Raw genomic sequence first — 23,251 nt, forward strand, 5'->3', positions numbered from 1 at the left:
ATTTGTATTCTACTGTTTTTTTCATGGCTGCCAATCTTATGGGAGTAAGATGGTATCTCATTGTAGTTTTGATTTGCATTTCCCTGATAGCTAGGGATTTGGAGCATTTTTTCATGTGCTTTTTAGCCATTTGTATTTCTTCTTTGGAGAAGTGTCTGTTTAAATCTTTTTCCCATTTTTTAAATGGGTTGTTTATCTTTTTGTTTTCGAGATATATGAGTTCTTTATATATGCAAGTTATAAGTCTCTTATCAGATATATGGTTGCCAAATATTTTCTCCCATTGTGTGGGTTCCCTTTTTACTTTCTTGACAAACTCCTTTGAGGTGCAGAAGGCTTTAATTTTGAGGTAGTCCCATTTATCTATTTGTTCTTTTGCTGCTCGTGCTTTTGGTGTGATATTCATGTGTGAAGTAGTATTGGTGATATATGTTTACAAAGCAACAATATGAGTTCTGGGAGGATGGAGGTTAAATCATGTAAATTGTGTAGAGTTATAGTAGTAGGAAAGTACCTATAATGAGGTAGACGACTGAATATGGGAGGAATGTGGTACGTACTAAGAGGCTATTGTTTTCGTGAGAGAGGGAAAGAGAAAAGAAAGGTAATAGTTTCAGGGACGAATACCAGATGGAAAACTAAACAAAGGTATTAGAAATTAAGAGTTAGACACTTTGTGGATCAAAGAAAGGGAGATGGAATATAGGAGAGATAGCAGATGGTGGAGGATATCAAGTTGTAGGGGAAAGGGGATAGTGTAGATAGGCTAAATCTATTCACAGAGAAATGAGGCAGTGGAGGGTGAGGAAACCCAGCAAATGTGAGGTATTTCCTGTAGGACCTATTGTATTGTTAAGGTAAAATAGTATAAGAAGAATATTGGGGACAAGAAAGAGAGGATTGAGAAAAAAAAAAAAGAACAACAACAACAACAACAACAAAAAATAAAAAATAAAAATAAAAAAATAAAAAAATAAAAAAAAAAAACAAAGAACAGAAACCCCGCCGCCAGGCTCAGCTGGCCTCAGCTGGGCTCCGGTCCCCCGCCCGCCGCCCGCAGCCCGCCGCAGCTCGGCTGGGCTCGGCTGAGCTCGGCTTTCCCGCCCGCCGCCCGGCGCGACGTGGCTGGGCTCGGCCCCCCCCCCGCCCGCTGCGGCTCAGCCGGGCTCGGCCGGACTCGGCCGGACTCGGCTTCCCTGCCCACCGCCCGCCGCCGCGGCGCAGCGCGGCTCGGCTCTCCCGCCCGCCGCCCGCCGCGGCACGGCTAGGCTCGGCTGGGCTTGTCTCCTTCGCCCGCCGCCCGCCGCGGCACAGCGCGGCTCGGCTCTCCCGCCCGCCGCCCGCCGCGGCACGGCTAGGCTCGGCTGGGCTTGTCTCCTTCGCCCGCCGCCCGCCGCGGCACAGCGCGGCTCGGCTCTCCCACCCGCCACCCGCCGCGGTGCTAGCTGCCTCGGCTCCGCCTACCCAAGGAGGCAGTCCTCCACACGTAGCTGGGATCTCCGTGTATATTTCACAGATGGATCCTCTCTGTTACCTTCCCTCCAAATCGATGTCCAGACACCTCCGGACCAGGAAAAATCCCGAAACAGCCGGTCCCAAAGAGTCTCCGACGCCTCCCAGCCGATTCCCCCCAGGAGCTAGTAACCGGGAAGTTCACTCAGCCGCCATCTTGCCTCTTTTTATCCTATTTTGAATGGAATTTTTTCCTTAATTTCATTTTGAGATTGTTCATTGATTGTAAATAGAAATATAATTGATTTTTATATATTGATCTTGTATACTGGGACCTTGCTGAACATGTTTATTTGTTTTAAATAGTGTATTTATATATGTTTCAAAGGAATTTTTACATACAGAATCTCACAATCTGCTTATAAAGACAATTATATTTCTAATCTTGTTCCTTTTTATTTCCTTTCCTTTTTCCGATATGTTGAATAGAAATGGTGAAAGGGGACAACCTTTCCTTGTATCTCATCTTAGAAGAAAAGCCATTCAGTGTTTTACCTATAAATACGATGTTAGGTTTAGACTTTTCCTAGATGCCTTTCCTTTTATCAAGTTGGGGTGAGTTTTTCCTTGACACTCACTTATTTTACACCATATATTCAGGATGGTTTACAGATTAAATGTAAAAATTGGGGCCCTTAACGGTGGCCCCTCGACCATACCTGATAGTTAATATGCAGTTTTAGAGTTGGAACTTTGAGCCAAGTCATATTGGCTCACCTCCCTGACCTCTGGGAGGGTAGGTGACTGCAGATGGAGTTCAACCACGTGGAGGTTTATTGCATCACTCATGCCTATGGGACCCTGTATAAAATAAGGACACTTAAAGCCCCATGAGCTTCCATTAATGAGAAAATCAAGGGGCTTATGCTTTGTGATGCCACATGGAGAGGACACAGAGGCTTGAGTGTGAGACCCTCCCAAACCTCACCCTGGGGTCTCTCTTCTTTTGGCTTCTTATGTGTACCCTTTTACTATAATAGAACCATAATTGTAAGTGAGTGCATCCCCTGAGTTCCGTGAGTTGTTCTAGCAAATTGTCCAACTGGAGGGAATGGTGGGAACCTCCAAGTTTACAGCCATCAGTCAGGAGTGTGAGTGGCCTGGGCTCCCAGACTTGCAACTGGTACCTGAAGGGCAATTTTGTAAAAGATCGCTCTTAACCTGTAGAGTGTGGCCATTAATGAATTATATAATCTGATTCTAATATGTTGTTAAAAAGACTTTGTATTTCGATTCCTGTAAAGCTTTACTAGTAGTCTTTATTGTCCTACATGTTCCTGAGGCTCTGTTGATCTTATCTTATTTTTATCTTATATTTTCTCTGTTCCTCAGATTGGATAACATTTATTGATTGATTGTCTTGTTCACTTACTAGTTCCTTGTCATCTTCATTTTGTTATTGAGCCCATACAGTGAATTTTTAAAATTTCATTTATGGTACTCCTTAGTTTTAAAATTTCCATTTGGTTCTTTTTCATGGTTTCTGTCTTTTAAACTTTTTTTATTGTGAACTATCTTTCCATTCATTTCAAGAATGCACACCAATACCTCCTAGAATAAAATTACATTAGCCTGGGAAGCAGCCTTGGCCCAATGAATAGGGTGTCCGTCTACCACATGGGAGGTCCGTGGTTCAAATCCTGGGCCTCCTTGACCCGTGTGGAGCTGACCATGTGCAGTGCTGATGCGTGCAATGATTGCTGTTCCACGCAGGGGTGTCCCCTGCGTAGGGGAGCCCCATGTGCAAGGAGTGCGCCCCATAAGGAGAGCCGCCCAGCGCGAAAAAAAAGTTCAGCCTGCCTAAGAATGGTGTGGCACACAGGGAGAGCTGACACAGCAAGATGACACAACAAAAAGAAACACAGATTCCCGTGCTGCTGACAACAACAGAAGCGGACAAAGAAGAACGCACAGCAAATGGACACAGAGAACAGACAAGTGGGGGGGGGGGGCAGTGAAGGGGAGAGAAATAAAAAATAAATCTTAAAAAAAAAATTACATTAACCTTTTAAAAATCTTTGATGATTCCAGTATTTGGGTCATCTCAGGATGAGTACCTGTTGATTATTGAGAATTAGTCAGATTTTCCTGATTCTTGGTTTATCGAGAAATTTTGGATTGTATCCTGAATGTTTTGAGTATTATGTTATGAAACTTTAATTCCTGTTAAATCCTCTGGAGAATGTTGTGTTTTGTTTGTTAGTTTTTTATAGCAGACAGTCAACTCACTTAGGGTAAGACATGTTCTGTGAGTAGTAAGTCATTCCAATGTCATTTCAGTGGTGTTGTTTTTTTAATAGACTTTATTTTTAGAGCAGTTTTAGGTTTATAGAAAAATTAAGTAGAAAGTATACTCAGTTTTGATTGACCACCACCACCAATACTCTCCCATTCCACAATTTTCCCTAATATTAACATTTTCATTAATGTGGTACTTTTGTTACAATTGATGAACCAATATCGACACATTAAAATTATAATTTATAGTTTACATTAGGATTTACTTTTTTGGGTTGTACAGTTCAATGGGTTTTTAAAAATGTGTAATGTCAGTATCCTACAGTACCATATAAAGTGGTGTCATACAGAGTAGTTTCAGTGCCCTCAGCATCCCCTGTGCTCCACCTGTTTATCCTTCCCTCCCTCACAATTATTTACTTTTACCACCATGGAAATATTTTCAAGTCGTATTCTCATTTAGAATGTCCTGGAATTATGTATGTAGTTGTCTCTGCTTGTTTGGTGAGTAGGTCCTTTGAGCCAGATCCTAACTAATCTGCTTCCTGTTTGGCCTCCTTAGATCTGGTCTTCACATAGCAGCCAGAAAGATCTTTCCAAAGGAATCATTCCTTTCATCATCTTAAAACTTTGCAATGGCTTCTCATTGTACTTGTAAAATTCAGGCTTCCTCTTTGTGGTGATGTGGAGCTGTATGCATTCCAGAAAAACATGTTCTTTAAACTAATCCATTCCTTGGGGTGTGAACTCACTGTAAATAGGACTTTTTGATGAGGTTACTTCTGTGAAGGTGTGGCCCAGGATGGGTCTTAATCCCATTACAGCAGTCCTTAATAAGTGGAATGAAGTTCAGACAGAAAGTCCGAAGCCAAAGTCAGCAGCACCCTGAAGCAGAGGGAGGGGCTGCGAGTGGCTGCCCTGTGTATTGCCAGGAGACAGAGGACCCAAGGACAAGGATTACTTGGGAGGCAGTCCAGAATATCAGTCTTTGGCAAGAAAGCATCACCTTGATGACACCTAGATTTGGACGTTGACTAGCCTCAAAACTGTGAGCTAATAAATTCCCATTTTTCAGTCCAGGCCATTGCATGATATTTCTTGAATAGCCAAGGAAACTATAGCATTTCCTATAAAGCCCTAAGTTCTGAAGTCCCTCCTTATTCTGTACCATATTCTACCCAAAGTCCTTTAGCCAGCTTGCTTTTATTAATATTATTAGTGTTTTCTAAAAGCCAGCTGTAGGGCCTTTGCATGTTGAGACCTTTGTGCTAGATATTCAAATGACTATTTTTTTTTCTTGTCCCTATAATTACAAATTACATACTACCTCTCTTCTGAGAGCACCGTCACCCAACCCATCACTCCGTGTCACATTATCCTGTTCTATTTTCTTTACAGATCTCATAATTATCAGAACTTATCTTGTTGTTTATGACTTTATTTTTTATGTTTTCTTCCTTTTCCTCCAACTTCATTGTTTTATTCATTATTGTATTTCCAGATCCTAAGACAGTGCCTGGCACATAGGAAACTCTCAGTAAATAGTCATTAAATGAGTGAATGAATTCAATGAGATTAAAATACCAACAGGTTTTAAAAATGGTGATTTGGCATACTTAAGATAGTATATTATTATGATAATCATTGTTTTTAATGGATATCCTCACTTCTTTATCTAGTCTCCCTGCATCCGCCCTCCTCCCTACGCCCAATCTCAAATTACTTTTGAAGTTCAAGGGGTGCTTTAAAAACTACAAATTTGATCATGTTCTACTTCTACTTAAAAGGCTTCCCTCACTGACCTCCCATTGACCTTGGGATAAAAACAAAATCCTTACCATGACCTTCACAGAATCTTTGTACATGCTGACTCTAGTGAAATGCTCTTTATTTTCTCTTCTTCCTCTTCTCCTCTTTCCTTATTTGATGTGAATGTGGGGAAACTTGTTAACTCCTATTCATTCTGATAAATCTTACCTCATTATCTAGGAGAGCTTTCCTTAAGCCCCTAGACTTGGCCAGTGACCCCTACTCTCTCATATACTATTATAGCACGTGTCTATAACTTTTCTGTAACATTTTTCAGAGTTGTCATTGTACATTACTTCTGTCACTCGTGTCTGCTGAACTTTCAAGAATCTCAAGGCTGTCAGGTATAGTTTGTTAGCTTTGACTTACCACTGTATGGTCAGCCCTAACATATATACGTAGGTATTCAATACGTGATCGGTGAATTTTTTTAATAACTGGAAAAGCTATCACATGGTCTAGGCACATGACTGGTTCTAGTTAGTAAATGCACCTGTTAATTAGGGTCCAGTTACAGTTTGTATAACTATTAAGTTGCTAGTTTAGATAAAATGATAATTATTTTGAATGATATTTTTATACCCCACAAGGACATTTGAATTTAATGTAGTACCATTTTCTAGCAAGTTTAAATGAGTAGCCATTATTTTTCACATATTGGTAGTTTTTATCAAGTTTTAAAAATCACCTCTAATAACTCATTATGCTTTATCATAAAATGATAAATAGAAATCAATTTATGGATTTAGGTTTTTTTCTTCTTCGGAAGTCAGATTTTAGTAATAATACTTTGATTCATAGTAAAAGTAATTTACAAAATAAAACATTTTTGTATGGCTCTATTAGAGTTTTTTTTTTAGTTCGAGGAATGGTAAATGTGAAATTTTTTGTGTTGAACATGAGAAATTTTTATTACTCCATTTTATTTTATTTATTTATTTAACTTTAATTTTAAACAGGTTTTAGATTACAGAAAAGTTGAAAATATAGGGGATCCCCATATACCCCACTCCCTCCCCATCTCACATTTTCCGCTATTAATAACATCTTACATTAGTGTGGTACATTAGTTATAATTGATGAACAAATATTGAAGCATTGCTACTAACCATGGTCTATAGTTTACATTATGGTTTACACTTTGCACCATACAATTTTAATAGGTTTTGACAAAATGTGTAATGGCCTGTATCCATCATTACAGTATCATGCAGAACAAGTCCAGTGCTCTAAAAATGTCCTGTGTTCTACCTATTCTTCCCTTCTCCTCCCCTTAGAACCTCTGGTAACCACTACCTTTATATCAATAATACAAGTTCTTCCATTATTATAATAATAATGGTCCTTGGTTGCATTTCCCCTATGTTTTTTCATTCCTCAATCTTGAGGATTTGGGAATGGTAATGCCCATTCTGTTTCAGATTGAGAGGGTGCTTAGATCTTATAGGGCAGATGGAAGGAACTGTTTTGCTTGGAGTTGTAGATATGCTTTGCTTTTTGCAATAGGGGTTGTCCATCATCAACATTTTGTTAGTTGTTCTGGGTGATTCCGATGAACTGGAGAGTAGGTGTTGACTGCACCTATACTGAGATTTAGGGCTCAACCATCATATGAACAGACTGAAGATTTAGGTCTTTGGGACATATATTTAATGAGTATAGTGCTAATTATAGGTTCAAATAAAAGGGGTAGAAGAATTATGTATAGGGAAATTATAAATGAGTCTCTGTTACATTGGGGAAACAGGTTGTCATATATTCAAATGTAAGACCTACCGATGAGATGCTGATTTCATGGGGTTGTGTGCCTTGCCTATGGTGTCCAGATATCTCTAGAGCTTTAGGAGCACCCCTGTTTGAGGCTTTATTTACTGTGGAAATTAGTGAGATCTGCTGAGATGTGAGTAAGTGTAACCTCTGGAATGACCTCCTGACTCACTTTGAAATCTCTTAGTGGTAAAACTCTTTTGTATTTGATGTTTCCCCTTTTGTTCAAGATGTTTTTCCAAGTGCATGGCTGGTTGGTGCTTGGTACTAATCCTTTTTAATCCTTTAGTGCCAGGGAGGCTCCTCCCCAGGAGTCATGCCCCATGCTGGGCGGAGGGGGAAGGTAGTGAGCTTATTTGCTCAGTTTGGCTTAGGGAAAGGCCACATTTGAGTAACAATGAGGTTTTCAGGAGATAACTATTAGGCAATAGATATTATCAGGCTAAGTTTCAATTTTACGAGAATAAGGTTCATAAGTTCAACCATCAATATTGAGGGCTTGGTATATTGGTCTGATTTCTTTTATTAGGCCTTGCCTATGTACTCTAGAGATTCTTGCCTACTCTATTAGAGAGTATAGCAGGAGTCCTCAGGATGGGAATTTAATATTTTGTTGGTTATTATGTGAGTCTCTACCCACTGAGATAATACCCTATGAGCACATGAACACATGCGTATTCCATAGAGGCATACCTCAGGTACACCCCTCCCCACACATCCCCCCACCATTGACACCATGTACCACTGACCCTCCCCTGCTGGAGTTGGCCAAAAGAACACGCCCCCAATTGTAGTCTCAGCCAGTCTTCCACCTCCCCAGAGTTCACCTGTTCCTTCCTTCCTGTTTTCCTTCCTTACTTCATTACTCCATTTTAATGTGACTTAGGTTAATAAATCTTTCAGAAGACTAAAGATATTTTTAAGACTATTTACCCTTGCATCTTCATCTAAGCATTAGGACTTTGTAGTTAAAATGTCCTGTATTTTTAAATTAGAACTTTCTTATAAGAAATCATTCAGTTAGCTATCATTGTAGAGCTCTAAATAGGGTTATTTATTTACCCTTGTTCACATATAGTAGTGTATGTAGTTCCCACTAGAATTTTTTAGTAACCAAAAGATAGATATCTAATATTAACAGCTAGAGTGTCTTTACATTTAGGAGGTCGTATCCACTAGATGTTCAACCAAACTTAAGAGATCTAGCACTGATTGTAATCAACATTGAAAATGGGAATTGCCAAAAGGAATCTGTTTTTTTAAGGAAAAGGTGGTTCTGTTTTTTAATATGTTATAGAGAAAGAATAATTTGGTTGAGATGAATATTTCACTTGTATTATTTGAAAGATTTATAGAAAATTAAATAAGACTTCATTATCAGGTATGCTCTATTTTACTTAGTAAATAATTTAAGTATTACTTTTGCTATGTGTATTTACTTTGGCATTGAACAGATAATTTAATTTTAGGGTTAAAATTCTCAAAGTGTTCGTTAGATTTTCTTTGAAAATTTAATTGGTATTTTTATTGGGGAAGTTTCCTTTAAATTTTTTAAAGATTAGTTACATAACTAAAAATGTCAGTCAGCCAAAATTTAAAGCAAATTATTATTTGTAATTTGTTCACATAAAAATGTAGTGTGAAAGGGCAAATTATATAATAATCCTTGGGCTCCAAGTTTAAAAAAATATTTTTAGACATTCTTTGTCAATACATTTACTTCTGAGCAAGCTCTTCTCAAATTCTTCGTTGTTTATTTAGTCTAAAATGTGTTTTGTAATTGTCTGAATTATAGCATTGGCATTGTGCAACTCTCTTTTGTAAGGAGGGGCTTTTGAGGGCCGGGTGGCTCACAGGAGGACCACGTAAGTCAGCAGCAGTGTTCAGTGTGGCTGCTCTCTACTGCACTTTCCCCCAAGCAGCAGGGCTGTCTACTGGTCATTTTAGGGCAATGACTGGAGTTGGCATAGATCTGCACCTTCCATTACTACTGCTGGAAATACAGGTCAAAGCTTGTACCTTATTGATAGTAATAAATGATGACACATAAGATACTCTGTAATATTCCCATCTGGGGCAAATTAAATTACCATACATAAAAACAGTCACCTTTGGCATTAAAGTAGACTCTTTGAATTTTGAATTAATTCACTTCCTCATCATCAAAACTATCCAGGAAAATTTTTAAGAAGGTATAAGGCCTGGACTCCAGCTATGATTAAATCTCTCTCAGTCTTCTGTGTGTGGATGTGTGCGTCTCCCACATGCACTCACATACAGACACACGCTTCTCCACAGGTGATGTGGTGCTAGGCAAGTCCACAAGCTTAATCTGGTTTTGTGTGTCCCTCTTGTAATAGATGTGGATTGTAAGATTTAGATTGCTTTATCGGCCCAACTCCTTGATTCCTGGTCTACTTTTTTTTTTTTCCTGATAAGTCAAGCAGCTTTAAAGCCATGGAATGCCTAGAAAAATGGCAAGTTTGCCCAGAAATAACAATCATAATGAATAGAAATATTTGCAGTATAGGTGTTATTACATGTTAACTTAAATTGGGTAGCTATACTTGTGAAAATCTCTGAAATTAGGCCTTGTGTCCCTGCAACTGCAGAATCATTAATTCTTAGTTTTATTCTTTTATTCTAATGCACGTGATTCAGGTACTGTGCTGTGTGTGATAGTTTGTTTATTAATTCCCAGGTTAGCTATAGTTTTAGTTCTTTACTTGTCTACATTTCATCAATCCCAAGAAAACTTTACATATGTTGAGCTCATGTACCAGATGTCTTTATGTTTCCAGGCTGTAATTTCATTTAAATTTATTATATTCCACATTCTTTTTCTTTATATCATTTTTATTGTTTGATATGATCATTGATAGAAAAGATAGTACAAGGGCAGCATAAGTTCTAATTTTATACCATCCTTGTATAATTCATAAAATATACCTATTGTTCATTTTAAGCTTTGTCAGAAATAATGCTTTTTAATTACTTGGAGGAGAAGTATTACAGATTTCAATGATTTGAGTCATGAGTAAGTATATTCTCTTTATTTAGAACTAATGGGATTTTACTTTTATTTCCCCACTGGATCCAATATTATAAATGTATTAACATGTTCATAGTAATGGTAGCTGTTCTTTATTGAGGACTTACATTGTGCTTTACGCCACACTCATCACTTTATATGTATTTATTTCATTTAATCCTCATAACCACACTTTGTGCTGGAAGTTGTTGTTTTCTCCATTTAACAGATGAGGAAACGGAGACACCAAGCAGGTAAGTAGCTGAGCAGGTAAATGGTGGAGTGTGTCCTCAGGTCTGTCCTGCCTTAGTCTGAGCTTTAATGTGATGCTGTAGTGACTCCACTTCATGGTTTCATTTAACTGACTGTGGCAGTCTAATTTCCCAATTCAGTAAATGTTTCCTCTTGGAAATAGTATTAAAGTTTAACCAAATGCAGTTTGATTTTTCTCCTTAAAAGTTAAAACAACTGGGTGTTTATATTATATTAGATGCACTCATTTATGTTTGTCTCTCAGCCTGCCTGTTGTTCATCCATCCGTACATCCTCTGGCAGATGCACATTTATTTGCATCTTTATAAGTTTTAAGCTGAAACCATTACCAGGATGGAAATATATGTATAATGCTATTTCCTTTTTCAGAAGAATTTTATTAATGATTTAATAGGAATAATAAAAGTATCTTAAAATTAAAGCGTTCTACTGGAAAATGTTGCAAATTATTCAAACTAGTTTCTTTATACTTCTATTTTACATCAGAGTTTTCAATATCTAAAATAGTTTGAAAATATTTAGAGAACCAGAGATGGCCACTAAATTGTTAGACTGTGAATAAATTAATAGTGGTGGAGAAAATGGAAAATTATTAAATAAGCGAATTGTCTGTACTGACTTGAGCACTGGCTTGTAGGCCAAATGGGTGGTTCTGGGTTTGCAGTATGAATACTTAGCCTGGGAAAGATGATTCCTGGCCTGGAGGTGTCCTTAGTGGCGATGGTTCACGGTCAGAGCTGAGTCATCTTGCTTTGCCTCTATTGCATGTCAGTGTCAACACATGAATGCATTTTATTTGTAGATTTGTTAAATCATTTGCTTTATATGGACTTTTAAATTTAAGTAAAAATTTTCAGTAATATATGCTAATTCATTTAAAAGACGTAAAGACTTTGTCTTTATACTATTCATTTATGCAGTATTATCCTCTTTCATGTAAAATGTAGCTACCCGTAGCTGTGCTTTCAATTTAGTTTGAACCAAGTTTTTTTCTACCCTCTTACTACTAAACATTTATTCTACACACTTGATGAAAATTGTCTAACAATTCAAAGATAAAACTTATTATGTAATACTTTTTAGAGTGTGATGTGATACTCTGAAACTCAGTGTTTTTATATGTAAGCTGAAAGTACGTTTGAGTAGGCATGTGCTTATTTATGGTAGTATCAAGGCTGTTTTTAACTTAACCTAGTGTAAAATCTCTGGTTCTCCCTTCATGAAGCAGATGTTTGTGCATAAAAAGTGCTATAGAAAACTATCGTAAACCTGCATTTAAAGAATGATTTCAGTAGTATACAGATCGAAACAATAAATGCCTTTTGATAAACACGATGGCAGTAACAACTAGAAGGGAGAGCAGAATTCTGTCTATCCTATTTTGAACTCTCAGTCACAATTATATATGATATTGGCTTAATAAGTTATGCTAGAAATTCCTTTTGGTAAATACTGTATTCTTTGTATCATCACCTAAAACAATAAGAGTACCAGCTTATTTCTTTCAAATCAACCAACTTATTTTGATTGTTAATATTATGATCTCGAATTACAAAGTCATTATCAGCTAATGAGAAAAGAATAGATTATGTAAATTTCAAACTGGAATGGCCACATGTAATTGATGACCTGTTCCTGTAAATGTGCAATATGTTGTACAATATGCTATATATTATGCATATTATTACATATCTAATATGTACGCTGTATATACATACATACACATGTATTTAAAATTTGCTAAATAAATACTTTCGTATCAGATAATTTTACTGATTAGTTTACATTAAAATTGAAATACCTTTAAAGTCTCAGTTGTGTTTTTATAGTTTACTCTGTGAGTTAAATTACTTTTCAGATAAGTCTGTGTTAACACATTTAGATGTTTGTGCTATTTGGTCCATTTGAAGGTCTTTGTGTAAGATTAGTTTAGTGATGAATGTTTGTATGTACAGGGGGATGGGGTCTGGAAAGAACTTGCACATCTTTGTTACAGTTTTGTCTGTCTGACTGCTACTTCAGGAATCAGAACAGCATCTTAAAACACCGTATTAAACTCTCTTGCACCCTCTATTGTTATTTTTGGGCAACACTACACATATGTTCCCATGATTGTATTGTCATTTACTCTTATTAGACACCATGAGAAAATGAATAGTTTATTAATTTACCACCTAATTAGATTGAATAATAAGTGACATTTGTTGTAATTTTTAGTTGGTATTTCTGTGTGTTATAGATTTATTTCTATCATATGAGATCTTAAATGAAAGATGAGCCTTCCTATACCTCTGGTTTTTCTTAGTTACTAGTTTTAAGCTCTTTCAAATGCTTTACACAAATGAAAATCTCTACAGGATGTAGCATACTGTATATATACCATTTTCCAAAATTGCAGATTCTGGCTTTTCTTTTGTAAACCTTCCCATTGTGAGATTTTGTTTCCTTCCAAAATAAGAGTCTGGACTCGCCTGTACTAAAATTAAGAATTTATAACTGTAAGGAACAGATGTTTTCATAAACATTTGCTATAATTAATTTCGACTAGGGGATTGAAGGAACAAAGCAGTTTTTCCTGCTTCAAAACTTTATTGCCTTTTCCCCATATAGCAAACTCTATATCTTTTTCAAACAAATATCTTTCTTCTAATATTGTTAGTGAAACAGTTGTATTTCCTTATTTGGTGTGTTTTTGAGAAAGAAGAAACTGTTCTTTTTGCTTATCATCATCCTTTGCACCGTGAAGGTTACAGTTAATGTGATCTATTCATGTGCAAACAGTTATAAATCAAAGGAAATGTTTTATGTAATGTTTTTTGTAATGTTTTATGATTATGAAACTTGGTGGTTTAAATAGCCAAAAGACTCTTAATTATTTGAAGGATTTTATATTTGAGCTGAGAAATATCATCATAAAGAAAGAAATGTTCTATTAGTGAGATTTTATGTATTTAAATAATCACAGACTTTAGTTTTCAAGATTAATAAGGCTCATGTTTTAAAAATGTATGATATAGTGATTATTCTATATTGATTACAGAATGTTTCACAGGAAATATCTGCAAGCTGTTAAATAACATGTGTTGTAGGAAATTTTGGTTTACCAAGGCATAGACTAATCTTCCAATCTTCCTTAAATGTTTTTAGTTTATTTATCATATTACCATTAATAATTTTTTTAAGGAAAATGAAGTGTGTTGTGTAAGTACTCGTACTTGATCAATGTTTTCAAGGAATTAACCATGTATACCCAGCTTGATTGATCTTACTCATTTAGGCATATTTGTATTTGCTTTCATCTGTAAAACTATCACTGTTTTCTAATGCTGTAATCCATTTCAGGCATTTTAGGAAAGTGCATTTTGAAAAAAAGCTGAGCGTTAAAAATTCTGTGAGTGGGTTAAGTACAGTTCTCCTCCTGAGCACATGGGCACAACTGCAGAGATTTTGAAGAGAAGCAGGATTCTTGACTAGTCTGTCAACTATGAAATGTGCAGGGAAAAATAGGTAGCTGCCATTAAAATTACATTTCAGCTTTCAATAATTATTTAATGAGTAGCATCACTATATAAGTATGGTACCTTAAGTACTATACTCAATAATTAAAAATAATCTCATCTTTAAAGTGAAAGCTCTATAATTACTATTTGACTTAACAGATACCACTGTGATAATCTCCAGTGACACCTTAGATTGTTCAAAGTGGATTAAAGTATAAATTAAAATTGATAAATTATTAAATTATTAAGCTTTAAATATCATAAAAATGAATATAACATGATGTTTGAAAGTTACAGTATAGGAATTAGTAGTATAAAGTATAATTAGATTCTAGTCTTTTTGTTTCTAACAATAAATGATTTATTTAATAGCAGTAAATTATGGTTTCATTAAAACTAAACTTTGAAGTATATAGTTTTTAAAATTAAACTATTAAAATTAACTTTTATTAAGAATATATATTTTATATTAGGGCAATGGTAAACATTTTTTCAACTTCTTTAGCAAATTTCTTTTTATTCTATAGTCTTTCAGCTGTTGTTATGAATTTGTTCTAAATTTGATTTTATGACTTCCAGTTTTTAAAATGACATGCTCTTTTCTAAATGCTTTGATATCATTAGAAGATATTGTTTTCATTTTTTTATTTCATTTTTTATTGTCTTTTTTTTTTTTAAGTTACGTAGATCACACAAAATGTTACTTTAAAATATATGAGGTTCCCATATACCCCACTCCCGACCCCCGTTTTCATTCTTTAAACTACAGAACGTTTGACCACTTTTTAACTGAAGTTTTGGGAACAATAGTAAAAGCTCATTAAAATGCATTCTTTTTCACCACCTCCCAATCTGCTTTCTGTTTTACCTCTCTGCCTGAGAAATTGCAAGAGAAAGGAGAACTGGGCATGGAACACCTTCCAGGTCTGCCCTCTGCCTGTTCCCTTTTGCCTGTAGACAGGGTCAGGATGGGTGATGTGGTCACTAGGAAAAAATGCCTGGGTTTATAAACACGAGTGTATGATGAGATAATTGGTAAATGTTGGTTTTGTCTGTGATTCATAAGAAGAAAGTCCTTGTGCTAAAATTCACTTGTTCCAGTTAGCAGTTACTTTGGTAATATTACTACCCAATTTAGGAGTGATAGTGGTGGTTAATATTTTGGTATCAGAATGAATATCTTAAGTAAGAGGCTTTGATATTAAAAGAATATCAGTGGGGGTCAAGGAGTGTTTACTTTTTGGCTAGTGTACTGTGTAGAGCTGTCACACAGTAGTTTTCTAAGTGAAATATTATTTCATAATATCCACTATTTCAGTGTTTTAATTTTTTTTTCCCAGGAGATTCCAATAAAAATGGAGGAAGAAGTTCTACTATAGACTCTGATGGGACTTTTAATTCCTATAGGTAGGTGGTGAATACATAGATAAATAATCTTTTAAGATTCTAATCTTAGAATAGTAAGGAACTACTGTCTGTGCTTTAAATTATGACAAATGTGCTTTTAAATTTGACAATAAGGAATATTGTGATATGAGTAACAGAAAATACAATGTAAGTTACTGAGGAAATGGACTTCTGTAGATATTGGTTGTTATCCTATAGTCAGGTTCATTGGAATTAATGTATTAAGCTTCGTTGTAATCCGTTTTTGTTTTTTCTGTTATATCTGTGGCAGTACTAAAGGCTTCCTCCCTTAAGTTCCCTGCTAAAACAGAGTGTACTGATGAAGTGTTCTTTGTTAATGTCCCTTTTTTGGAAACAGGGCAATTACATCTCAATTAGGGGTTTTTAAAAAAGGTTACAATAGTTAAGAAAACATGTATCTATCTAGTCTTTTGCTAATATTCTCATCATAACTTAAATTTTGCTTGAGTAAATGTTTATAAAATGTGTACTTTCCTAATGGGGAAATCCAGGTAGAAGAAAGGAAGGGGGAAGAAAAATTCCAGTAATCTGAGAAAAGTGCATTCTTTTAGGGGAAAAAAAAGTCAGTAATATATCTTAGCATTATAGATGGCAATGCAGATTCTTAAAGAAATACTTTAATTTTGAGCGCATTATCCTTACGGTTAACTTGTTCTGATGCTTGTATAGAAATATGCAAAAAGCACTGTGCCTCACTTGAACTTGAAACTACCTCCTTCTTTTATTAATAATTATGGAGTTTATGCTTAGCTACTTATATTTTATGTGTATATATTTCTATATCTCTAATTGGAACTGTGTCATTTGCTACTTCTTATCCTAGACTTCTAGCATCTAGAGTAGGGCCTTGCATTTAGTGGGACTTAATAAGAATGTGAAGTGAGAAAGATTTTACAGTTTTTTCATGAATTCCAGAAATGCGATGGTGATCAAAACAGTTGACATGTTCATTTTATAGGAATTGGAGTTTGTTTAAAACACTAGTTGTTCAGGTATCTAGTTGTTCAGGTATCACGAATACTACAAAAGGCTTATTTCCCATGGTGTTCTGGAAAGATATTATCAAAGCAGTGAAGCTCATGTTGCCATTATATTTCACTACACCATTTCTTACCTTATAAATGTTGAAAATTTTTAATTTTTTGTAGTCCAGAAGCAAAAGATAAAGCTTGGAATTTGACATATTAAATAATAGGTAGAATATCCTATCTGAACATGGCACAGCTGGTGGCACCAAAAAAAAAAAGTGAATAAAAAGGACAGTTAAATAAATATTCATGATTTGGCATATAACTGAGGAATGTTAATCTGATAATATATGTGGAATCTGTGATGGTAATATTATTAGGTATAAATACAATTAAAACAGGACAAAAGAAAAATATATTTCAAAGGAAGGAAAAGCTCTTCATATCTGTGTAAATTTTGTTGGCAAATTATATTTTACAATTACATTTGTAGTTTAGGTAATTATAGTAAGTAATGGACATAATATAAAGTTAAGAGAAATGTGTTAATGCAAAGACTTGGTATTATATTTTAGTTTATTTTGTCCTTGAATACTTTAAAGATGAAAGTATCAATATTGAGTGATAATTCTGTTTTGAAGTGAACTTCTAATGCAACTTTGCACAATAAATACCAATGTTGTTAGCTAATATATTTTTCATCAATGTCTGTCACTGTTGTGGTGTTAGGGTATTAATTTATTGTTGTAATTAAAAAGCAAGATAAAAGCTCAGGTAGTACAGTATATAAAAGCAGGCTTTTACTAGTTGGCAGGCCTACACTGTTATTAAATAGTATTATAGTATTTAGGGTGTGAAATGAATATTTTTCTACTCAGTAGGCAATGGCTTTTACAATATAATGAGCTTATATGTGAATTTGACACTTGGGTTAAATGCAGAATTCATAGAAGCATAGCTCTGGGGTCTATTTTCTTATTAAGGTTAACTGACAAAACCTAGGAATTGTTGCAAAATTACATTGAAATCACAACAGAATTGTCAGTAAAATTTACTTTTGAAAATGAAAATTATTTTTCTGTTGCCATTATACCTCTTTTAAACTAACTAGAAATAGGTTATTAGAAAAATGTAAATATTTCAACCTTCAAACATCTTTTAGCCTAACAATTCTATCCTATTTTTTAAACCACCTCTAAAACCCTAAAGCTTCTTCACAAACAGCTCACTCCATAAGCCCAGCAGGAACACATTCAGGCTGTGTCCATGTGTCCAGGATAAAGGCTGTGGGATGAGTGCTGCCCTGCCTCACCTGCTCCCTCCCACAGCTGCCTTAAAGCCTGAGATGAACTGTGTGAAATAAAAGGGTTTTGAAAATTCGAATCCCAAAGCCATGGTATCGTTATTAATTCTTTTACGCTCACTTCATGTAAATTGACATCTTTGTTGCATGATCTTTACTTTACTCTCCAACACATTTATCTTTTTGTAGCATATGCTGAGATTTTTTTAATTTGTGAATTCAGTCTTACTCATCCAAATCTAAATCCTTTCCATTATTTGTGTATATTATTGTGGCCTTGTCTTAGATTGTCACTTTCCGGAGGGCATAGTCAGTCAGTCTGTCTCTGTCTCTCTGTCTCTTTCTCTCTCTGTCTCTGTCTCTCTGACTCTCGCAATTTTAAATAATATCTAAACACAGCAGTTTGGTTCAAATCCAGCTCCAAATACTTTGGAGACTTTTGGACAAGTCCTCAGGCTCAGTTTTTCGTCTTTGAAGTGGGGATAATAAAATACATTTGTTATGAGGAGTTAATGGGGTAATGTCAGGTGGTAAATGCTGAATAACTGGTAGCTACTTCAATCATCTAGTCAGTGTCATCATCAGCCTTTTGGTATCATAGAATTGTTTGCAGTGCTCTAATATAGGGCCGCCAGAAGGAAGAGGGAAAATGTTTCTTATAGGAACTAACTTTGTCTATTAGCAGAAAGAGAGCTAAGGACACCCTGAAGTTTCAAATTCTCAATGACCAGTATAGTATTCTAGGTTAAGTTATAATGTGATTATTATACATCTCCCAACTAATTTTGCACAGGGTGTATTAAAATGGAAAATTTTTAAGTATTGAAAAAGCATTAGGGCGGCGGACTTGGCCCAGTGGTTAGGGCGTCCACTTACCATATGGAGGGTCCACGGTTCAAACCGCGGGGCCTCCTTGACCTGTGTGGAGCTGGCCCACGCGCAGTGCTGATGCGCGCAAGGAGTGCCCTGCCACGCAGGGGTGTCCCCGTGCAGGGGAGCCCCACGCGCAAGGAGTGCGCCCCGTAAGGAGAGCCGCCCAGTGGGAAAGAAAGTGCAGCCTGCCCAGGAATGGCGCCACACACAGAGAGATGACGCAGCAAGATGACGCAACAAAAAGAGACACAGATTCCCAGTGTCACTGACAACAACAGAAGCGGACAGAAAAAAAAAAGAAGATGTAGCAAATAGACACAGAACAGACAACCGGGGTGGGGGGGCGGGGCGGGGAAGGGGAGAGAAATAAATAAATAAATAAATCTTTTTTAAAAAGATAAAAAAAAAAAAAAGAAAAGCATTAGTTTTATGAAATATAGTACTTGTAAAGACCAGTGATAATGCTTTTGTCAAATGATACCAGTTTCCTCCGTTTCTTGCTTAACCATTAAAACAGAGAGAACCTTGCTGGGGATGAAGAAGAGCAGTAATTTCCTGATGAGCAGTTTGCAATAAATGCTCACCTTAGCTCTTGTGTGGTGGAAGGAGTATCCACGCTCTGCGCCCCGCTGTCCCAAGGGCAGCTGACCTCCCTCGCTGGAGTCGAGCCCTTCCAGCACGTGTGATGGCAGAGTACTACTTGAATCTGTGTAGCAGTAGAACCAGCTGCTTTCCTGTTTTTAATTATCTTATTAGATAGTGTCACAGTGCCCTATGAAATAAAATGAAGGTGAACATTTTGAAACTTTCCTTTTTTTACCCTGTTTCTAAATCTTTATTGGTCAAATTTTAACTTTTTACAAAAGTTCATAGGAAGTCTTTATGGTTTTTGAGTTAATGTAATGCTTTAAGCGGCTACATTTTATAAGCTTTTAAAAGTACAATGTAATTCTCAATATAGAAAACAATTTCATTTTATTGGTAAGATTTAGATTGTATTTGTGAAACCAAAGATCAGTGGTCAACTTGGCATAATAGTCAATTTAGAGGAGAAATTCAGACCAGGTATTTGGCATTATCTCAGAAACTGAAAATATTGCTTAATTTTCAAATATTTTGGCATGGAATAAATGGCATAGGATATAATATAAATCATTATAGGTCTTTTTAAAATCAATTTGTACATTGTATTTAACTTTGATTTCCTAGAGTCTGCATTTATAATAGCAAATCATCTAGTCTGCGCTAATTATTTTTATAATTTATCTTCACATAGCACAATTTATGAGTATATTTTCCCAAACTGTACTGTTAGGAAAAATGTATTACCTTCTGAATTTTGATAGTTGGCTGGTTTTCAAATAATATTTTGTAAATTCAATGTTGAATCCAAGAAACGCTGTTCAAAATAACCGATGGTTGTCCGGTTACAAGTCATGGGGGTGACTTGAGACTTAAAAAAATTTGTAAAGACCTTGAATATTTGTAAACTATGCAATTATTTATGTTTTTAGAAAGAAATATTCATGCTTTTGGCTTCTTATTTTTTCCCCTCTAAAGATGTACTACATATCTTATTTCAAAAGAACTTTTGTTGAAGAAACCATGGGAACTTTTTTCCTTTATATATTCAGTTATGGTATTTGGCATAATCATAAAATTTTGCATTTATCACTTCAGTCATTTTTAGAGCATTTTCATTATTTCAAAATATGAGTATTAATAATAAATAAGAAGTTCCTACCCTCTCAATTCTCTGTGCTTCCCCTGCTGTCCATAGCTGCTGTCTCTGGCTGCTCTTGCAGTTATTTATTCTAAAGCAATATACTTACATACAGTCTATCCGAAGTGTATAGTCACAATGTTCTAGTGTGATTACACTGAATTTCTAATATAACATAAAATTCTAGTAATTTCTAATGTTCTAAATTCTTAATATTGATCAGGCTTCCAAAGCTGCTTCACATTCCCAACATGGAATGTTCTATAGCTGACCAACTCAAGGAAAAAGGTAAAAAGTTTTTTAAAAAATTATAATTGGCTTAGCTTTTGGAATCTAAAAGTTGTCTTTTCCTGAATAGGAAAAAATACATTATTTTGAACTTTTTTGAATCACTGAGTAAATTTTAAAACTTAGGCTTCAAGTTTAACCACAAAGATATTTATATATCTTCCTTTACATGTAACCAATAATTTGAGAGGATTTGGAATGCATTCTTCCATCATTTACATTTAATCTTCATATTGTATTTTTTTTCCCCATTTGTATGTAGGAGGGTTAAAGTTTTATTAAAATAGCAACACAGCAGTGTTTCAAAATATTGTAGGAGAGATAATATGGTAAAAACATTTGGATTACAAGATTTAAAATTAAGAAATCTGAACTCTGGACACTCTCTTAGAATGGTATTATTTTGTCAACCTGTTATTTTTAAAACTATGAGCTCATAGAATCAATTTTATTGCTGAAAGTTACACTAAAGATAATAGAAACCAAACTGAATCCCCCATCCCAACCCCTCACCTCCCAGTCATCTGAATTCCTAAGGCCTTGCCTTTTAGTAATTTTTCCTGGACTTGAAAGCTTAGTAGAGGACAGAGTAGGACCTAGAGTATGGATTCCTCCAGAATTGCTGTTCTTGCTTTATTATGTTGCCTATATTTTGTCTAGAATCTATATAATTATCTGACATTTAAACTCTAACTTCTTTAAAACAAATACATGATTTAGGGCAATGATTCAGAAAAAGCAGAGAAAGAAGTCAAACTAGGGTTTATATCTTAGTTCCACCACTTACTAGCTGTCTGACCTTAGACAAATTAATTAACTTCTCTGATCCTTAGTTACTTCATGTGTAAAACTGATATGTTAAAGTACCTGTATCATAGGTAGGCATGTATCATGTATCAGCCTTTATCAGCTTGTAGATATACTATAAGGAGCATGGGCAGGGCACCTGGCTCTCTTCCTTAACACATAAAATGTAACAAATGTGAGTTTCCTCACCTTTCCTTTCCCTCTCTCTTTTCTAAAATTTCCTTAAAGTTTTAATCAACTCTTTTATGAGAAGAAGTTAACCTTTGCCTCAGAAACATATTTTTGAAATTCTATATAGTGTTAAAAGGGCAGTAAATGTTAAATAATCAGATTTATCTACAGTTACCTATTGCTTACATAGGAGGAACTTTTTTATAATCTGTACTTATACATTTAGCCTCACAATCTCATTATCAAATTTCTTGTTTCTTGCTTCCGTATTTGCTCAAGAAGCAGCACAACCTTTACAGCAAGCCCAAATTGTATAACCTTTACATTTTCCAGAAAACCCAAGTCAGAATATCACCTTTTGTTCTTACCTCCATAACAGAGACACTTTTGAGAGGAGAAGGAAAAATCACATTTCAATAATAAATGTATCTTCTTGAAGTGAATTCATTATTTTTTAACATAGTGGAAGTGGTCAGTATCTGTGCTCTATAACATGCAATTTGCGTGCACTAATCATCACATAAAGCTCTGAAATTATATTATCTTCATTTAAAAAAAAAAACCAGCTGCTTTGTTTACATTAACCTCCTTAAGTTTCCATGACTCCAGCTGGCTTGAGTGTACTTGTTACAATTTAGTTCCTTTTCTTCAGGAGCCCTTTCAAGCCTTATATATTACCTAGAGTCGGGTGGGGAGTGGGATGGGGATCGTTGGTTTATTTTCAGTCAGCGCATCACCTGTGGGATGTGTAAATATTTTCTCTTGAAAAGACAGGCATACATTTGGAGTATGAGGAGAAGGTACTCTGAGTCAGAGCCCTGAGAGTGCCTTCTCCTGGACACACTTCCGTTTCGCTCGGTGCTCCCGGTCCAAGTGCTCTGTGGCAGTGCCGGAGATCCCCACTGTAGCATATATTACTGCATTGCCCTTGTGTAGACACGATGACGAAATACACAAAGTCAATTAAATGTATGCTCAGTGATGTTGAAGTGTGCTACCGAGCTATTATTTGGGAAAATCATAGACTTAGGATTTAGAAATGGAAATATAAATCTTTAAAAAAAAGTTTTATAAATAGCTTGCTTGTTTGTGTACTGATTGATTCTGTAGTCATGTAGTTAATTCTATGTAATGCTTAATATCTGATTTTTTTTATTTCTTAGAAAATTTGTAAACCTCCATGTAGCTGTAAGGGAGGAATTTTTGAAGTAAATTTTAACAGAAATTAACATTGAGTATTTGTCTTTTTTCTATATTAAATTGCCCTGTCTTTTGGGGGAAAGTGGCAGTGGTTAGTAATCTTAATTTTTTACTTGATTTTTAATTTGGAGTTCCTAAATGTTTAGTGTACTCATACTACTGGCATGCCAATGTGGTAATAAACCTCCAAGACCCAAATAAGAATAAAACATAGTCCCTGCCCTTGGTATATTCATGATCTTGTAGGAGAGACAAACATGGAAGTGATTACCTGTGATGAGGACTGGTGTTCTCCTGGAGGCATTTACCAAAAACGTAGGGGATAACTAAATGGAAGATTAAAGTTAAGGTGGGGAGTGA

General features: G+C 35.5%; 1 protein-coding gene across 1 annotated transcript in view; it reads left to right on the top strand.

Moving 5' to 3' along the window:
* The window catches only part of TBC1D5 (TBC1 domain family member 5), a 589,141-nt gene that overhangs the window by 312,983 nt on the left and 252,907 nt on the right, over positions 1 to 23,251 (top strand). Inside the window, exon 6 of the mRNA XM_058290770.2 lies at positions 15,471 to 15,537. Coding sequence (XP_058146753.1) covers positions 15,471 to 15,537 — 67 coding nt within the window. The remainder of the gene's footprint in view (positions 1 to 15,470; positions 15,538 to 23,251) is intronic.

This window comes from Dasypus novemcinctus, chromosome 31 (genome assembly GCF_030445035.2).
Source record: "Dasypus novemcinctus isolate mDasNov1 chromosome 31, mDasNov1.1.hap2, whole genome shotgun sequence".
Classification (NCBI taxonomy): Eukaryota; Metazoa; Chordata; class Mammalia; order Cingulata; family Dasypodidae; genus Dasypus; species Dasypus novemcinctus.